Raw genomic sequence first — 20,760 nt, 5'->3', positions numbered from 1 at the left:
AATCTGCTACGGAGAGCTAAGAGGTTCTCCAGAATGGCAAATGAGATGGTGTGACAGCTGTACAGGAGGAATCGCCAAAGGCCACCTCCCTGCATGTTCTTCTGATGCAAGTCTCCGCTGGATCAGAGTCCTGCTCAGCTGGAATGAAGCCCATTGGTTACAGCCCAAAATGTTTGCCTGCATGATGGTAGCAACTTGCTTCTTTCATGATCATGCTTAGATAACTAGCAAGCTGCCCCAACACAGTTATAATGTGTTCAAGCCCAGTGCCACACACTTTTTGCTGCAACGCTTTTAAACTTTGCTGAAAAGTTATCCTGTAAGTAGGAAATACACCTTCATTTGTGCTGACATTGTGGGTTGAACACCTGTGTTTCTTGGAATGAAAGATTTATCCAGAGTTGCTAGGGATGAAAAATTAGAACACCTCATCTCAAGATTGTGGCTGCTCCTTACAATTTGTACTTGTTGACACAGGGCTCAGAACAATTTAAGATAATCAAACGCTCATACCTCGTTATTAAGCCTGTTGATCTGCTGCTTTGTTTCTTCCGCTTTGATAACTAGTACAGCAGCGCCGACTTCGTTCTCTGTAAGCAGAATAATACATGATATAGATTTGCTTCCCAGCAGTGCATTTTTAACTTAATTATGATCATTTCGGTTTACTTCAGGTATACTGAATGCAAAGGTTATCAAACAGCGCCAGAATCAGCCCCCCAAAATCAAGAAAAAGAAATTAAAGACACAATCCTTGCATGCTTAGGCAGAACAAAGGGCCTTCGACTCCCAGCGCGGCCCAGCAGTTGCTCGGGTGCTGTGTGTGCCCTCCCCTCCTGTATTTTTGCTTGTGCTTTTAATTTAGGTGCCTTTTCAGTTGTTTTCATTAAGCTTAATCTTTGCTACTGTTAGCCCTCCTTGAGTGCTATTTTTAGTGGGAAGGGAGGGAGGGACATACAGCTTAAATAAATATATAATTCCAGGTTAGATCCCTTTTGTTTTCTTTCCAGTGAACTCTCCACCAGACTGTGTGTGAGAAAAGCTGCAGGGCTGAAAAACAATATCAGCTGGGAAAACACTTATGATTTGGCATGTGGTTGGCGCAAACTAAAAGCTTCCTCCCTGGGTTTTGCAGGAGTGCATCTGTGTGTAGTGAGTTGTGTTTGTGTGGATAAGCATGAAACTAGACCCCATTCTGACAACATCATCCTTTAAAAAAAACACAAACTGGACAATATGGGATGCAGTATACCATCCTTTATGGACCATGAATTAAAATGATTTTCTTTTATTCAAATATCTAATAGTATCAATTTGTTGGGAACATTTGGATAAATCCTGGCAGAAAAACATTGCTTATATGTGTCTTTGTGTTATAAAATCAAACCTGCACTCTTTCTCAGAAGCACTGGCTTTCCAAACCAAGTCACTGTTTAATATTGCTGTTGCCTGAAGAAAATGGCACTCTTCCCCCTCCCCTCTGGGTCTCCTTCTCCCCTCTAGCTGTAAGGGAGAGCAGACAAGCCATTCAGTCAAATACACAATCGCTGCTACAATGTTGTGGCATAGTTCCTGCAGGAATTCACAGTTTACCAAGAAGTATTTAGTTAGCTAGCCCAGAGTGCTTCCTGCACTACAGCCTATCAGAAAGGTGTGGATCCCTTACTCAGGGTCTGAGCCTTCTCGATAATGGAATGCAACATACGATTTCATGAATGCTTTCTCAGTAGTCTGAATTTACATGTCTAAGCAGAACCAGAGATGGGTTCAAGTTTCTGGAATTTACTCAACTGAAATGTCAATGCATTGCAACTAGAAATATTGTAATCTTATTGTCACTTGTATGTTTGGCTGATCTTCCTCATCTGTTCTGTATATGATGACCTCAGAATTTCATTGTAATGTCTGCATTCTGTCATTAATTGCTCTGTACCTGTGTACACGTGACCAGGAGAGTATAAAATGCTCTGTACTTGTACTGAAACTTCGCAGCTGAGTTTGCATCTTCCCAGTAATGCATTATCGTTAGTCTACTGCAGGATTCCTGGGGCTTCGGGCAATAAAGCAGCAGAGGTTCGAACATTTGATCTTTCCCATGAACCCAAATTTTTATTTCTTCCTCACAAATTGAAAACTGAGATTCTGTCAAATTACATAATGTTTTGTGATACATTTGTTAAATATATATACCATATTATGAACTGGTGGTTACCTTTTGAATGGCTTTAAATATTTTTGACATAATTATGTTTTTGCTGTTTGCATTATGACCCCTTTCCCCTGGTCCCCTTACAGTCTACCATCACCAGTTTTGGACTTACTCCTGTTGAACCTTAAATGGACACATGGCTGTAATTCCACCTTCATGATCATGACACTTAACATTATATGGTAATGTACCCATGAAACCACACCAGGCTTGGGATTTGGTTTAGGGAACAGCCATGCCCATAAGTATCCAGATCTGTTGCCTTGCCCAAAAAATGACAGGAAAAGATTCTCAGGAAACTGATCACAAATAGCTCTGTCTTTTCATTCCTGCCCCTTTTTAAAAGATGCTATTAGACAATCCAATGGAGGCACATCTGAGGCTTTTTTTGCGCAGTGTGTGGTACACAAAAGGCAGCCCTTTGCAAAAGGTGCATTATGAATCATTTGTAAGATGGCTAAATATAGCACTAACCCCTGATGGCAGGAGATGCTCTGGAATCCTGCCTGAGTTGTTCAGAGCCAAAGTCGAACGCCTGGCTTTCCTCATTGTTGTTTCCATCCTCCGTTCCGTCAACAATCCTGGTTAAAACAAAACAAAACACACCAAAACCTTGAAATAAATAAATAAAATAAATAAATATTGACACAGAATGCATGCCTCTTCATCCACATGCACTGTAAACAATACATACATTTGAAGAAAAAGAATATTTATAAAATGAATTATGATTGGACCTCAGAAATATGCTAGGGCTTCTCTCCTATTGAGGGCTCTTCTCTAGAAGTGTGGGACCTTGTCTTGGCTCAGGTGGGGCTTCCATCTCAGACATGGATTTAGGCTTAGCCACTGGAAATGGCAGGTAGTATGCCTGCTTGCTGTACTCCTTTTCCCTGTGTGCTGCTGGTGACAGCAAGAAGGTTGACTGCTAGGAACGGTGTCTGGGAAACAGCTGTGCAACCAGGGATCTGCAAATGCTTGCGGACTTCTTCTGGGCTCAGCTCGCTTCCTTAGGAAGGGATGAGCACTGGAAAAAGTCCAACAGGCAGGCACAACCTGGAGACTGCAGATGCTCAGCAGATCTCTAGTTGTGAATAACCAGAGTCCTGATGATTCAGTTCAGCCTTGACCCCACAGAAGCCTGGGGAACAAGGGAGACTGGTATGGGAAATGCTTCTTATCCTGAGAGGCTCAACCTTGATGGAGGCCTCTGCTTATCAGTCGAGACATCCTCCCTGGTAACACGGCAGCAGGGAGATACCTCAGTAAGAGCAGGAGTTTCCCTGGTGTCTCTTTGGGTCTGTTGCCAGCAGAGAAAGACAGGGCAGAAATGCCCAGTCAGATGTAGCTACAGGTTATGTGGCAGGACTCTCTGCCAGGACCCAAACTCTGGCAGTGATTCACAGAAGCTGCTCCCATGGTTATAAACCTTGGCTGTTTCTCATAGCCTTCATAGGGGACCACAGATCACAACCCTGGAAAGATTCTGGGTGTGGCGAGACAAGATAGTTGGGAACTGGATCTGGTGCACTGGGCATTTGTCTTGTGTTCTTTATGCCTGAGGAAGTAACTTGGAACTTCTTGCTAGGCTGAGTTTGGTTACGTTTCTTACTTCTGAAAAAGCTGTGAGATCACAAAGAGAATTGTGAGCTCACAATGATAAAAACGGTTTTATGACTCACAATGATAAAAAGGTTTTATGGTGACTCTTGCCTTGATTACTGGAAGCTGGGGAGGAAAGTAAGGTAAAACCTCCAGTAATGGAAGCTCCCAATGGCCAGCCTACCGGTGGGTGAAAAGATGGGCAGTGGATACACCTTTCCAAGAGGTGAAGTAGCATACTGAGGGGCTTGCCAGGTCCTGATCACATGCCCATCAATTCAAACACTCGGGGCCCACTCACCCCATACCAACAGGCCCTCTGTGGCTCCAGCAGCCCATTTCTCCACGTGGATCTCACTTACTGCAACAATAGGACTCCAGTGGTTAAGAAGCATGGGCAAAGGGAAGAGTGAGGTGCCTCTGAGCTCTTCAAGTTAGAAGCAAGCCTGCATACCAGGACTTGCTCATCTTGATCCTGGCTGGGAATCAACCTGTCCCCAGGGCTTAAACTGAACCACAGAATGACTTTTGCAACATGAGAAGCAGAGTGTTCCTGCACATGCTGAGTTTGTGTTTGCACCACTGAGCCTTGCAACTTGTCCCAGGAGTCAGGCAATTTGTCCAAACTTGCCAGCAAGTTTGTGTCAAAGGGTGCCTTTAGTAAACTTAAGAAGCTCCCTCAGACTATGCATTATTTGTGCATAGATCTCAGCTAAACAGTGCTTGGATCATGTGGGAGAGAGACTTTGAACAGGACCAACATCTTTACTTTTGTGATGGTCTTCAGATGTGCTATTTTTAGAATGAGGAGTTGGGCTAAAATTGGGAAAACCTGCAGATTTTATTAAGAGTTCCTCTACCTCCCCCTGGCCCACAGTTCAGGAGTTACCCCAGTATTGTCTCCTTTGACTGGTGGTGGTTCTCCAGAGTCCCATAAAAGGATTCTTCACATTCCCTGAAGTCAGACACTCATAACTGAATCTAGGTTCTCCTGCATTCCAAGCATACATAGGGATGACCAAATGTATTCATTCTAGTTTCTCATTTTAACAGCCTTAAGTGTGTTTTGTCTTGAACTTTCAGCATTTTTCTAGTGCCGACTTCAGTTCATTTTAAAATTTGAGAACTTTTTGAAAAACACCTATTCATAAAAATGCATAAGCCCTTTGTTGACATTTCTCATAACACATGCGTTTTTGTGCACATGCTTGGCTAATGTAGACATTTTTACAACAGTTGCCCACCATGGTGCATTTTAATACATTAATTCCCCTAATATATGCAGTTTTTGATGGGCGAGCTCCATCGTAAAATTTAGAGGACTGCAAATTTTGAAAGGTTGACTGAATGTTGGTCTGCACAGTAGTTTGAAAGTACATAATTCGGTGTGCCAACTGAATAAATTTCTATCCCATTGCTAAGGCTCTTAAATTGGCATTTTTCCTTTTCCAAACTTTCTCCCATCAGGGTAGCAGTGCAAAATAAAAACCGAACTAATTTCTCCCCCATCCCTAACCACACGCTCCGTCACCAAACAACATTCTCTTCCCAATCCCCATCCCCTCCCTGGTTTCTTAGTAATGCTACCTTCAAAACATTTATTTACTCACAGAGCTGCATACAAGTTTAGCAGCTTCAGGTACTTCCTACAATAGTTTTTACAGCTACTGTAAAACATCCTTCAAATATGGCAGCAATTATGAAAATAGTGCACTATTCTACTGTTGCCAGACAAATTTCATTTGTATCTGCAACTTAGCTGCAGTCAAACCACACAAAAAATTCTTGCCTTTCTGTTTTGTTTGCAAAACTCTACAGCCAGCTTTCTGAAACATGCTGTGCCTTCAGCAGCAGTACCACTAGCTGACATCAACCGTCCCAACTTTCCTTGATGTGTACATACCACAATGTGGCAAATTGCACTTGCTTGTCATCCAACCGTTGAAGGCACACAGTCCCATTTGTGAACAGGATGACAGCCAGGGAAAGTCCCAGATAGGGAGGCCTTCGGAAACTAACTGTGGTATATTGCATGCAACAGTCAGAGGCTGATGAAATCCATAGAGAAGATGCTTCAGAGCACAAAACAATGACTGACTTTATGTAGTTATCTATTTAGCTGGTTTCTTTATTTGTATTTATTCATTTGTATAGTTCTCCTCACTCATGTTCTTTGGGCAGGTGACAACCAGTTGCTTATCCTGACCATCTAGGCAGCGGCTGCCAAAATAAGACCACCCATGGGCTAGCTGCACTTCCCCAAAGCTGGGCTTATATTTTTCAGACAGCATCCTCTACTCTCATGCCAAATGGCAACCAGTTTTGAAACAAAGGATGCTTTTAGAAACACTTTTTCAAATGGGTTAAAACTCTGCTGTTCAAGAGCCACTGTGGTCTAGTTGTGAAGTGTTGGTTTGGGGCTTGGGAAATCTAATTCCTACTCAGTTTTGAAGCTCATTTGAAGCTCATTTGGGCTAGTCGCTGACTAAAAGTAATAATACAAAATGGAAATAAATTGCAAATTCCTACCCATATGGATGTATTATAATAGGAGCAACAGTGTCTATGATTTTTTAATTAGATGGCATGTATGCATTGAATTTGATGCATAGTAGTAATGAGAACAACCTACAGTAAAACGTTAGCATGGAATTGCTGCGCTTGGAGGTCAGCCAGCCATACCATCTTCTAAGATATTCCATTCCCCTCTGTTTCCCCCAGTCCCATAGTTTTTTTTTTTTTGCTTTCAAAAGTAAATTTGAATTTTATGGCCACTGGGCATGGATGGTCCTCATTCTGTAGTTCTGGGTCTTCTCCTCCTCCTTTTAATATTTCTCCAAACCTTGGGATTTCTCCAAACCTGCTAGGACCTTTCTTTTGTGCATGGGTGGTAGCATACAAATTGCCATTCAGAAGATGAGTTTACGATCAGATGAATGTGAAATTATCACCATTCTTTTTTGCAGTGAGAAGAACTTCAAACTACATGCCTGGACGCTAGCACCGGTGAGGAAAAACCATCTGTAGTATAGCCACAAGCAGTAAGACTTAACCCTTTCTAGTGAAATTTCCTCTTTGTGAATCCAAAGTATTTGTTTCCAGAAATGAAAGTGGGCCATGACTGGCACCAGGAAGAAATGTCAGGCAGACTGCTGCAAGCCTTCATCTTTCGTGTCAGATCTAATTTCTTCCTGTGGGACTGCTCATACATTTGAAGAGCAAGAGGGATAAAAGGAGAGTGCATGCAGCCTTCCGAAGTGAGAAAGAATTTTGGACTGCCCAACCCTGGGAGATGGCTGTGTTGCTATGGCGATAGATGCAGGGAATTTGATTTGTGTTTTTCATTTCTGGGGAGGGTCGGGGGATGACTGTATCAAGATCTTATTCTGAAACTGGTGTGCTGTACAGAAACAGAACCTGAGCTTTGACTGAATTATTTCCTTCATACAGGGAGAGGGTTGGAGGGAGAGTGCATAATCCACAAGGGAAGTAAATTGTCACAAGTAAAAATTAACCTTCAGCAATTTATAAAAAGTTATTAATTAGAATTTTAGCTCCCTATAAGGATATCTGCTTTATTAAATGCCCCTTCTCTTCTATTAGCAAGCAAGGCACATTTACGGAAGCACATCATGCCAGTATGCAGACACAAAAGTCAAATCTGCTGAGGGTCTTGTCTGCACTTCGGGAATTCATTGCTTCTTCTACCTCAGCTTAGATATGTTTGTATAAATGCAGCCATGGCCTGGGAAAGCTTCTACTTAGCATATAAAGGGACTCTGCCTAAGCTTTAGATCAGTCAGGTCCAGTAGCTCAAAATGCCTTTTGTGATCATTTCATCTGGAAAAGCAGGATATACATTTTAAAAACATAATATAAACCCATCATTTACTTCTAATCAGTGCTTTTTTTGTAATAAAAAGATGCCGGAACTCATGAAATTATTTACCTTTCTCATGTAGTCAATCACTGTACACACACCCACACATGTCAGTTGTGTAACGAAACATAATGGTCACCTCATGCAGTAAGCACTCAGCGCGCGACCACACAACCAATCACAAGCTGAGCAGCACCACAAGCCAAGCAGCGCCATCACAATCAGCGCAAAGTACACATGCATCAGATCCGACACACAAGCAGCCCGCATGCACCATTTTAATGATTTTGCCGCCGACCTGCTACACTTGACAGGGCGATTCATATCCATGTGGACCAAACATCAAATTATCAAAGTTATTTTTAAAACTTGGAAAATCTGTCGAAAAAAGGTGCCGGAACTCTGTTCCAGTGCATTCTATGGCAAAAAAGCACTGCTTCTAATGCTCAGAAACACTTTAGAGACTTTAATAATTCTTCTTGCGTCTCACACATGGACAAAAAGATAGAAAGCATTTCAAGAGGACAGTTGAAAGAACATTGGAAAATGAAGCTGCTTTTTTGTTTTGAAAATAATGCCAGAACACCCCCATCCCTGCTTGAGTTTCGTTAACTTAATGCTTGATCTCCACAATGAACTTTGCATCGGCTGACGTACTTTTTTGTTTTCTGTATAGAATACTGATTTTTATATTCTGACTTTAATTAAGAGTTTTGAAAGTTCTCTGTAAAAAGGACAGAGAGAGTTGGACATATTGCTGCTTCAGTGAAAGTGCCTTGGGGTGCAATCTTATGCATGTTTAGACAGAAAAGGGTCCTACAGTTGTTTTCTGTCTAAATATGTATAGGACTGTGCCCTTAATTATTGCAGATCTGTAGATGTATGACATATCAAGGAAATAATAGTACTAGCATCAATATCAAATAATGGAAAACATGTCTGAGCCATAGGAAAAAATGATGGCACGAGAATAAAAAAGGCCAGCTGAGAGGTATTTCTACTGCTTACCTGGGGCTGAGCTCCGGAGGACCAATGCTGTTCAGTGACGAAAGGTGCAGCTTCAGGTTCTTCTCTCTCCTTTTGGAATAGTAATGTATTTCGGTTTCGTGCTTGGTTCTAGAGGAATTTGTGCTGCAAACTCGGATGGGTGAGTGGAAGGGGACAGTTCCTGAGGCCAGCTGTTTCAAGTTTATCCCAAGATAGCTTTTATTGCTTCCTGACTTTTTCTGCTGGGAAGAGGCTGTGCTTCTTGTGTGGACCGGAGAGAGAGTAGCCGCTTCTTCTTCTGCAACTTCCTCCTCTTCTTCCTCATCCTCAACAATGGATGGAAGTCTCTTGGTTATGCTGCCATTTCCTTTGGGGTCTGCCTAAAGTAGTGGATAATTCATACTGGGATTAAAATGGGCCATGTATGCACACTGGCGTCATGATGCCATTCACTGACTCAAACCAAGAGCCCACAGATGTTCCACTTGTAGGCATTTCGGCTTTTTAAACTGATTCTACTAGGTTCATGTAAACATAGTCAATGGCATGAAAATGTTACTGGGAAATGTTACTTGATTTTAGTCTCATCAGAGCTATATTACCCCTAAAAGAATACCATGCTCTTTAATCATTCAGCTTATTCATGTAGACATGCATCCTGCCTTTTAAACAGAGCCTGCTCCAAATTTGGGGGCCTTGGGCACCGTGACCTCAGCTGGCCCCACACTGGGCGGCCACACATCCTCTTCACTGCTGTTGCTGCTCCCTATTTGCTCGCTTTATCCTTGTGGGCGCAATTCATGGAGCCACCCAGAGAGGTGGGGGGAGTAGAGCGTTGCTTTTGCTCTGCTCCTGTCAGTTTACTGGCTTAGAAGAGGCATGTGAACAGGCAACATCAGCCAGGAGGGGGCAAAGGCAAGGGCTAAGGAGGAGCATTGCTTGGAAAACCTGGCAGTGGCTCCCCTGTTGCAGAGTTTGGCAAGTGCCCAGCTTGGTCAGCCTCTGAGGCTGACCCTGCTTTCCAGACTTGCAAAAGAAAACTATCATCAGAAACATAAAAATGCACAGTAATACTACGAAGCAACCAAACATATAATACAACTCTAGCAAAATCAGACCAGCAGCCTTAGACAGGTTCAGTTCCCCATGCCTGCCAACTCCCCATTGGCTTGGGTCCAGATTGGCAGGGGATCAAGTGTCCTGGTGCAAGTGGTTTTTGCTGCCCGCTCTTCTCCACAGCAGCTCCTCCAGGCTCCTGAAAACACTCCCCAGAGAGTCAGGAGATCCTGTTGAAGTGGGTGAGTGGGTGTATGTGTATGTGGTAGGGGAGGGTTGGGGTTAGATCCCCTCAAATCAAGCAGAGGGAGCACAGGTGGACAGAGTCTTTGCCCTGCAGCAAAACGTTAAGCCAGTCATAGCTTCTCACTGTAACATAAAGCAGGTATCTTGGTTCTTCTAGATCAAGCAAAGGGTTAAGACTCTAACTATTAAGTGTTAAACTTTTGGTGCCAACTCAGCAGGAATCTGATGTTCAAGGCCCTGGGAATAATTCATGCCCTTTGTGATGCACTCCCGGGAGTTATCAGTATCAGAGCTGGGGACTCAAGGACGCTGGAGATGGCAGAGCTAAATCACAAACAACCGGCAGCTGGAACAAATGGGCCACATCAAAGGATTGGGAGATGGACCATCTCCCCATGACTCAAGTGGTCAGCTATGATGGGTATAAAGGTCAGGGGACAGAAAAGCTCCTTGTTCCTCTTTGGGGGTTCCATTCTGCTTCCTGGCTCCACTATGTGTTGAAGAGCCCCGTGATGCCTTGCATGTGGGAAGGCTAAAGACAGTAGCTATTCTGTGTCTGGGTTAGAAGAGGGCCAGCTTTGTTATTTTTGAGTCTGAGTGATACAACAAGTCCCTAAGAGTGAGGGGTTGTTTGACTGGCTTGGTCCACAATCTGTTGCTTTCCAGCACCCCCATCCTCATTTTACCTTGTTGTATCTCTTTGAACCCCAGTATTTTATCTTCCTTTATCCCTGTGTTTTATCCTTTTAATAAACATTTTGTTCCCGATGCTTGGGTGATCGTGTGCTGAATCCAGGGTCTGGTCCAGGAATTTAGGGACCAGGGAATTTATGGGTGGGAGTTTGCCCAGTTGGCCAGGGGAAAGGGGAATGCCTGATGGCTTTTTGTTACACTCACACCAGAGGAAACAATGGTATAGACAACCTTACTGAAAAATCTATCTTCCATGTCCCAGACTACTTCATACCCTGAACGGAAGCCTTCTAGGAACAATACAACCTCCATGATCCTGTTAACAGATGGATGAGCTCTTTGGGGGGAAATATAATTGAATGAAATTTAAATTGCAGGGACAATAGGCATGGTATAGCTTTAAAAAAACCCAGTAAAATTGGGTGATATTGCTGAATAGCAGAAAACTCCATTAGTGTTGGTGAATTTTAATGCAGAATTTTTTAAAAAGAGGCAGTATGTGAATTTTTAAGTATGAAAAGTAGATAACATTTCTTGGTAAAGAAAATAATGGTATTAATAGAGTTTGGTTTCAAATCAGGGACTTTACATATAATCCTATTTCTTTCAATAATACAGTATATACTTACTCTATGCTGGCTACTCCTTATCCAGTATACATTTATCTTAAATATATTAGCTCTCTCTCTCTCTCTCTCTCTCTCTCTCATATTAGTCTTTTGTCTGTCTTTCATTTTATGTTCACAACTACCTCCAAGACAGACTAGGCTGAAAGATAGTAACTTTCCCAAATGAACGAGCAAAGATTTGGATCAGATTTAAAACACTCTGCTCCAAACTTCTCATATTTTGGCCTCAAATGGGAAAAATAAGATTATCCTTCCCCAGTTACACCATATATTTTATTTCCATGGCAGAATGTATGTGAAGAAAAGGGTAGGAACAATGTTACAGAAAGCAGAATTCTATTCTACATTCTACTTTGAATTCTGATGTGAGAGTCTATATTCAATTCCAAGGTTAAACCCTATAATATGCAACATCACACTAACAAAGAATAACACCAAGCAGGTGCAGAAAGCCTCTGTCTCACTATTCATCGTGGAATAATCACAGTGTTCTCCTACACTTTGGAGTAAAGATCAAGTTTTCCAGGTGAGAAGGACAGCTGCCAGAGAGACCTGAGCTCCAGTATCCTTGTTAGATCTGAAATGCCTCGCTTCTTCTAGGGAAAAATTGGCCTCCAATCCAAACCCTAACCCTCCAGCATATTTCCAACTATTCTGATTTTATTGTTGGAGTAATTACATAGTAAAGTTTCCAAAATCACTGTCCTGATCTCGATTTCAAAAGAAAAACATCTTGTCTAAGTACTGGAAGAGTCAATATTTGGAATGTGATAACAGAACATAACTGAAACTGATCTCTTGAAGAGATGCAACACTGTACAAAAATTGGCATGCAAACTACATCATATTTTGACAGGAGTCAAACTAAGACTTAATCAGATTTAAAATGTTCACATCTCAGGATGTATTCACACTCATATAATTAGCAACTACTCATGCAGGGCTTAATCTTAAAATACAGAGGTACCAAAGGGCCATGTAAACACACATATTGATCCATGCCAATGTAATTGTATGCATTATAAATAAAGGTCTTCTTTAAAAGTTCAGTACAGTACTTGCTGGGGCCCATAAGGGGCATTCTGACTTTAAAGGGATTTGGATTCGGCCAAACGTGTTTTATGATGTACAATTAAGCTCATTATATTAAAATTAGACAACCATACCTGACAGATTGCAGACTTGTTTGATAATCTTGTGATTACCTGAAAGAACAACAAACAGAGGAAGTAGCAAATACCAGGATCCGTGCAGCAGTGGCTTCCAGTAGAAATGTTAGAGCATAGGATCACATAAAGGGAAAATTGCACAGCAAATATCTTTCATGTCCGTTCAGGAAATTAACCGAATACAAGTATGTGTGTGTAAGGATTGGCTTGTTCCATTACGATATCAAAGCCTAATGTTTTTCTTAGGAGGTGATTTCCAATAAACTGCACCATTTTCATGCCAATGAAAAGTATCGGGTTTTCATGGTGTTATATTCATATGCATAGCTTCCTCATGGGCATGATTGTACATTTGATGGAAGATAACATGCCTAGCAAGAACAACTGATGTTGGCATGATATAGCGTTGTCTGAAGCAGAGGTCCTTCCAAACCTAGCTGCTATGAACCTTGCTTCCATAGATTTAGTCATGATTATTAAGGATCAGAATAAATATATAGCTTAATAGTTTTTAGAAAACTGTTTCGGCTTGGAACATAAATTTGATTGTGCCTCAGTCATTTTATGATCCTCTGTGATGTTCTTGTGAGATTGCCAAGTTAAATTTATTAACGTAGGCAGAGAAACCACCTGAACTTGTGGAGGATTTTCTGAGCAGAACCACTGAATGCTGATGTTCTTATTATTAATCGCTACTTCCTCTCACGCTTTGTAACACAGTGTGACTTTCAGGAGACTTTTTCTTAGGAGACAGCTTGCACCCCTCTCTCTTTTGCTGGGTGATGCATAACCTGATCTTCCAAAGTGTAACGATAAACCATCGAAAGTGTCTGCCACATTAGTCCTTTCTCTTTCAGTGTCCAGAGGTTGTTGGTCTATAAAATATAACTGTGCAGCTTTCTTTGGGCACTTGCCTGAACATTCAGGGGCTTACACTGGTAAGGGAAGAAACCTTTGCAAGCTGATCCTACCTTTGACAACCTTGTGCATGCTTGACCCTGCTGCTTTGAGACCCGAGTTCTGAAGGGGTGTCCTACTCACATTCATCCTTCAGACTCCCTGTTCAACTTGGGGGTGGGAACTGGATACACTGGGATGTAAGGGTGGAGCCAGCCAATATGGCCCTGGCCCCCTAAGTCTGTCTCTCAAACCTCGCTGAAATGCAGCAATGATCTATGTTTATAAAGGTGTTAAGTCTCTCCGGGTTCAATTTGACTGAGAGGACTGCAGCTCAGAGGCAGAATTTTCCCATTGCTCATAATATTTATTACTGACAGAGTACTTACATGAAGTGATAGGAAGTGAAATGGTTCACAAACATTAAAAAGGTAAAGGTAAAGGTTTCCCCTTGACGTTACGTCCAGTCATGCCTGACTCTAGGGGGCGGTGCTCATCTCCGTTTCCTAGCCGAGGGAGCCAGCGTTTGTCCATAGACAGTCTCCGCGGTCATGTGGCCAGCATGACTAAACACCAAAGTGCACGGGATGCTGTTACCTGCCCACCGAAGTGGTACCTTTTTATCTACTTGCATTTGCACGCTTTCGAACTACAAGGTTGGCAGGAGCTGGGACGGAGCAACGGGAACTCACCCCGTTGTGCAGATTCGAACCGGCGACCTTTTGATCAACCAGCCCAGCAGCACAGCGGATTAAACCACTGCGCCACCTGCAGTCCCTCACAAACATTATGCTGATGTAATTAACAGAATTGTTAACATGGTATAGCACAAAGGGAGGGGAACAGGCAGACTTGCCTAAAGTCACCTACTAAGTACTTAGCAGGGGCAAAATTCAAACTGGAGATTTTCTGATTCCTAATTTTAGGATCAAATCAGAGATGGAAAATCTCTGAACATTTTGAAGCCTTTGGGATGGGAGGGGAATCACCTCCAGATTTTCATCCTTGGGAAAAATTGGCATGTCAATCATCATTTGAACATTGTATTATCTGGTATATTGCATGCATGTTAATGCAGGTTAGTGGAGCTTATTCTAGGCAAGCATACATAGGATTTCAGTCTCAAAAGTATAAATGCCTTACAGAACAATCCTATGCATATTTATACAGCAAAACCTCCTATAACCCTCAGTACTGGTCTGCTATTTTATTGTCTAACACATGGGATCACAACTTTAGTTATTCACAAGCAAAAGTGAAAGTATCCAATCCTATCAAGAAAACAAGTAAGTACCCTGTGGATGGATGTTCTTTTTGCTCCCTGGATGGCTGCACGTTACACTACCTATGTGCAGGTAGGTTCTGCCACCCAAGGAGGAGAGAGGGGAAAGCTGAAAACCAAGCCAGAACTTTCACAGTAAAATCTTGTCTTCAAAAGACTCATGCTAAAGAGAAGGTGTTTCATGGGTGATTTTATTTTCCACGTTTCTTCCCAATTTCCTGCTTTTATGTTGGAAGACAAGGAGGGGGTCCTCAAAGAGACAGAAACTATTTCCCCCTTCCCCAAAGAGTTCAGCTTCCACCCTCTGCAACCCAGCCTTCATGTCTATATATTCACCAAAGCATGATGCAGGCATCTCATGCATTTGGCTTTCTTTAAGTTAAAAGCAGCCACTGATGGAGAAGGAGTAGACCAAGAACATGGTCAGAGGAAGAAGGGTTTAGCATTCCCTATGTCCTGTTTACCCAACCTAAATTACCTCCTTGAAGAACCTATTTCCCCTGAATGTATGTGCAGGTACTCATACCTGTACATTTTCCTCTGTGGAGCAAAGGGCTTCAGGGAGGAGAAGAAGCTTACATTAGGAAAAAAAGACACAAGGAAGGTCCCTTGGCTCAGATTAAATTTGCACCCTATGGCAAATCTTGCTCCTTCATTTTGCATATGACATCTAGCGGCACTCTCAAGCCAGAATTCAACACCTAGGAGGTGTCAGCCCCACTGAGGTCAGTGGAACTTACTTCTGAGCACTCCCCTGTCAGTTAGGGATGGGAGAATGAACATTTCTCCTTCTCCTTCATTTGCTCTTGCATTTGTGAATGAACAGAGAAATTGCACAAAACAAATGCTTCATTACATAAAGGTTAAGCATATCCATTGCGATATGGCATTCATGCACCTTTGTAGAACTCGTAGCTTCTGTATAGCTTGCAGTGCCCGATCCTGCCTAATCTCAGAAGTTATTAGGGGTGAGCCTGGTTGACATCTGAATGGGTGGCTTAAATGTTGTGAACCACCCAGAGAGCATCAGTGATGGATGGTATAGAAATGTGATGATGATGATGATGATGATGATGTAATGTAATAATGTACAGAAGAAAATATTTGAAATTCACAATAAAAGTTAGATTAGAAACAGATGAACAGCTCTCAAATGTGGAAAGGGAACCCCCAAATTTGCACAAATGTCCCTCCTAGACTAAAGTATGGGTGATTTTTAAAATTGTGCATTTTTGAAATCTATGCAAAATCCAAATTGTGCTAATCAAATGTGAGCATATGTTTGAGAATATGTGCACATTTTCAGTGGACACAGTCTGCTTGCACTTGAGATGCTGAAAAGGGCCAGTCCACCTGTTTTGTGAGCAGAAGCAGCTTTCTTGGTCAACCCTCAAATCTGTCTGTTGGCTGCTTCACTACAAAAGCTCTCGACTCTGCTGTCCAAATTAGTCTACAAAGCTTATTTTAGTATGCTCAGCTTTGATTGGATGGCAGTGCAGATTAATTTTTTAAAAGACCTGCCTCAGCATCAAATCCTCCTGCAGGCCAACCATATGCATATACATATCAACCATAACTCAGTACGTCCAACTCCCCAGCGAGTGTTCATCGGTTTGCAGCTTTATTTTGCATTCACTGTCCCTGCGCAAGCAGTTTCAGTTCATACAGAAAGTACACACAGTTAACTCTCTTAAAAGAAAAATGAATTGCACCTCTCTGGTACTTTAGATTAATAGTTCATGAATATTAATATTAGAGCTTATTTGCTAAATGTGAAGCACCAGGATAAAGTATGAAAATCAATACTTAAGAAATAGAAACCTGAAATAAATCTGGCTTTCTGTGAAGGTGACACTTGTGCGCGGTTCTTTCAAAATCCCCCCCACCCCTCTCTCTTTGCCCCTATTAACTCTCCTTTGTTTCCAAAGAGAAAGCAGAAATACAGGTCCAAGCAATAACAGGAACAGCTGCAGTAAACAGTAGGAAAATTAGAGGCTATGGAATTTACATAACCATGGTTACCCCTTTCTGCCTTTTCAGTACATTTAATATCAGAGGAATTAATTATAAGAAAACCTGGAGAAATGCCCCCATTTCTAATCTCTTAAACCCTTTTTAAAGGGTGCTGGCTGCCTTGTCTACCCCTAAGGAAGGAGATACTTCACTGAGGAGGAAGTGTCACATCAATAAGGAGTTTTTGTTGCTGTTGTTAAAAGAGAAATTTAAACATCAGACTTAGTTTTGTTTTTCTAATCATGGCAACCTGCCCACCAGTCTTAGAACAAGCACATGAGGCACAGATATGATAAACTAAAGCTGAGAATTGGATTCACATTTTCACCAATTTGCAAACAGTAACATACACCATGTGGTTTAAACATATTAATGCTCACCACTGCGGAGGGCCAACCTGCTCGAAAGGGGCAGTGGGTTCATGTCCCTTGCCTGCCACATGGCACCGACCAGTCACCAGTCCCACAGGGTCATGCTTTATTCTTCACGGAGACTTGTCAGAGTTCTACCAAGGCCTAAAACCAGCTTTTCCTAATACTCCAGATGTGTTGGCCTACAATTCTTATCCTCTGCCCATGAGGATGCTATGTTGCTATGTGTTGTAGTTAAACACATCTGGAGGAAACCAGGTTAGAGAGATTTGCCTAAGTGGGATGTTGTTGTTTGCCATCAGATCATCTTTGACCTATAGCGACCCTATGAATTAAAGCCCTTCAAAATATCCTATATGTGTCAGCCCTGCACAGCCCTTCTAAATTCAAGGTTGTGACTTGCTTCATGTAATCACTCCATCTCTTAGTTATTCTATCTTCTCTTCTTTTGCCTTCAACTTTCCCTAGCATCATGATATGTCCGAAGTTTGACAGCCTCAGTTTTGCCATTTTTGCTAGTGGGGAAAACTCTGGCTTGATCTGAGCTAGGACTACTTGCTTGTCTTTCTGTCAGTCCAGGGCAATTGCAATGCTCTCCTCCCACATCACGTTTTGAATGCATCATTTTTCCTCCTGTCTGCTTTCTTCACTGTCCAGATTTCACACCCATATATTGTTATCAGGAATACAATTACATGAATGATGTCAGCCTAAGTGGGCTACTCTGCCATAAACATGCCCCAAGGAGTGTTCCAGTCCCAAGTCAAGAAGCTGTGACAGGCTGGTCTATTATATGCATCTGCCAGGCACATAGAAACATTACTCTGAGTGTGTGTGGGTAAAATTCCCAGGGGGGTTAAAGTATCATGCAAACCCTCCCATTTAGGATCACTGGCCTTCCAAAACAAAGGTGCATCTTCCTCAAGTGTAGTACAGAGCTGGCGGAAGCTTCACCATAGTCAAGTCAGATTTTGACCAAATAAAATTATTTTGGCTTCCCAAGTTACTGGCCAGATAAAGACAAATGGCCTGATAAGGGACAAGAGCTGAGTGTTGCACAGTCTGCAAACTTCACTGGGGACGCAACCCTATCAGCTGAGAAAACACTTCACTATAAAATTAAAAGATATGACTTATATCCAGATCTGCATGCTATTATCCATTCATTTTTTCCTATTTTAAATCAATGAGTTCTTAAGTTATGATAATATGCAGCCCTGGAAGGTCATACATATCTTCAAATTGGAAAGGAGTATTTATGAATGAAACAGCCCCATATATTATGATTGAGAGCACACAATCAAGCAAAATCACCTAAATTCCCTTAGCCTACTCCCTCAAATCACATTTGAAAGAACTCACCAGTCTTTATAATATTGTATTATGACAAGAGAATGCATATATATACTGTAAAGGAGGAGACTTTCTAGAAAATTTCAGGACATTTTGTGGATAAAGGTTTTGACGCATGCTCAAAGGATGCCATTGTTTCGGCAGAATTTGAGATGAAAATGAGGTTTGGGCTAAACGGTCATGTCTATGGACTCATGTCTATGGACCTCTTCTTTCTATCTATTAATCTTAAAGAGACTGCAGAACCGTTGAACCAGTTTGGAGGCAGTTCTGGGATGGATTAGAACAAACAAATTGGAGTTGCTGCGGACAGGGAAATAGATAAGACAAGGAAAGAGAGCACTTGGAATAGAGGTGCTAGCTGGTTTTAAATAGTCCTTCAGAAGGGTTGCAACCATTTCTGCCCTCAAAGAACTAAGGGCATTCATGATTAACAAGGAATCTGCATTGGAAGGATTGCTTTTTACCAGCCTAGGTTGTATTCAGAATGCATCCGTATCCGAAGAATTCTAACCTTGCCTCAGTTATTCATGCATAATATCATGCAGGCTGGATCACTTGAATGTCTTTATGTGAGTCTGTCTTTCAAGAGAATTTGGAAACTTTTGATGGCACAGAATGTGGTGACCTGAGTACAGGTGGGAGCTCGGCTGTCGGTTTATATGACACGTCATTCATTCAACAGAACTGCTGGCCATTTTGTTTCCAAGCTCAATCTAAAGTACTGAATTAAAGCAAAGTGGAGGGGAACCAACATATGGCCTTCCTTTTGTTTTGGCCTACAACTCCAGTCTGCCTTTGCCATGTTGATTAGGGCCAATGAAGAGTTGTAGGCCAAAACGTCTAAAGGGTCAACTTTTCTTCAGCTGCTTTAAGTTAGTTAAATCCATACCAGCCTCCCCACACTTGGAGGGCCTTCTTGGTCTATGTCTAAAATCAGTCAGGTTGGCTGGTACAAAAAGAGGACCTATTTTAAAGACATGCCTCATATCTTTAAAATGCATTTCCAACAGCAATCTGTCAATCCCCATGACAGCCGTGGAAGAAAAGGCTCCAGATACAGCATTTTCCTTGGTTTGGTTTGGTTTTCCTTGGTTCAGCTCAGCTCTGTTCAGTTTTAATGGAACTGCTGATGGTTTTGACTGCAATTGCCTTTGTCTTTCAGTACTTTTGGGTTGTCTCTTTGTTACTGTCACAGAGTTTTATTAACCTTTATTATTGTGTTGTGTGGCTTTTATTTTGTAATGCACTGTTTTCTACCCTAAAGGGTGGCCTAAAATTATTGTAAATTAAGGATGATAAGGGAGGGCATGCAAAGATACTGATTACACACCCACTGAATTCTTTGTTTTATACTTTGTATTCTAGATCCTATTTGCTTAAAAATGTAAAAACACAAACCCAGCCTTAGAATGGCTTTGCACTCAAATTGAATGCTAATATGCTTAGCATTAAGAAGTACAAAATTCCGTTTGTGAATGTTGGTAATATGAATGTAGCTCAAATGCCATATGCTTTGTTCCTAGGGATTTTTGAGTGTGGTAATGGAAAATACATGAGCATATAACAAGGGATTACTGTATCACCTAAAAGCTTAGTGACTCATACATGTTCATCTCTCCCTGCTTTCCTTGAGCAAGAGGGCTATTTTTTGAATGAAATATGTAAATCCCTAGATTGCATCCCTCTGAGGCAAGTGCAGTCAGAAGGACCTCTTAGGTCAGCTATAATTGTTAATGTAACTAATCTCAATAATTGAATATAATATTCTCCAGACAATTTCCTAGTCCAACATTTCCTGAATTTTAATTTTTCATTTCATCAGCTTGCTTTCTCTGCATTACTGCAGCTTCTTTTCTGGGGCTGTTTAATGCATCCCACGTGAACTGTAGGCATCTTGCACCCAAGAGCCGATGCCTCCCTCCAGCAGTCCCTTCTTGGTAGAAAAGGCCATGTAAATAGCAAACAAACCAAAGAAGAACCTTCTGCTCCAAAATCTTTCCTTAATTTGTATAACAGAAGAAAAGTCACATAGCATAGCTCTGAATTATTGCAGGGGAAAATATAGAGGGGTGTCCCCCAACCTGGAATACCCCCGAGTGTCAGACTACAGCTCCCAGCACCCCTGCCAGTGATACTGGCTGGGACAAGCTGGGGTGGCTGCCATAGAGTTTAATGGTGCAGAGCTGCCTCCTGTGTGTCTGCTGAGACCTCCCCTCTGCCTGTGCCACCACTGAAACCCGATCAAAGCTGTACATCTGCCACCATCGTTGCTGCTGAGGCTCAGCCCTCCCCCTGCCATCTGGAAGCCTGATTTCTGCTCCTAATTCATTTCATGATTTTAAGATAAAATCATAATCCTGAATATTTGAA

At 41.9% G+C, this 20,760-nt stretch overlaps 1 protein-coding gene across 1 annotated transcript in view; it reads right to left on the bottom strand.

Moving 5' to 3' along the window:
• The window catches only part of KCNH8 (potassium voltage-gated channel subfamily H member 8), a 191,847-nt gene that overhangs the window by 7,075 nt on the left and 164,012 nt on the right, over window positions 1-20,760 (bottom strand). The window contains exons 12-15 of the mRNA XM_044449406.1: window positions 12,469-12,507; window positions 8,700-9,058; window positions 2,684-2,790; window positions 514-590 (exon numbers count right to left, since the gene is read on the bottom strand). Coding sequence (XP_044305341.1) covers window positions 514-590; window positions 2,684-2,790; window positions 8,700-9,058; window positions 12,469-12,507 — 582 coding nt within the window. The remainder of the gene's footprint in view (window positions 1-513; window positions 591-2,683; window positions 2,791-8,699; window positions 9,059-12,468; window positions 12,508-20,760) is intronic.

Source organism: Varanus komodoensis, unplaced genomic scaffold (assembly GCF_004798865.1).
Source record: "Varanus komodoensis strain SLA01 unplaced genomic scaffold, ASM479886v1 scaffold58, whole genome shotgun sequence".
Classification (NCBI taxonomy): Eukaryota; Metazoa; Chordata; class Lepidosauria; order Squamata; family Varanidae; genus Varanus; species Varanus komodoensis.
This window is presented reverse-complemented; position numbering and strand designations above follow the sequence as displayed.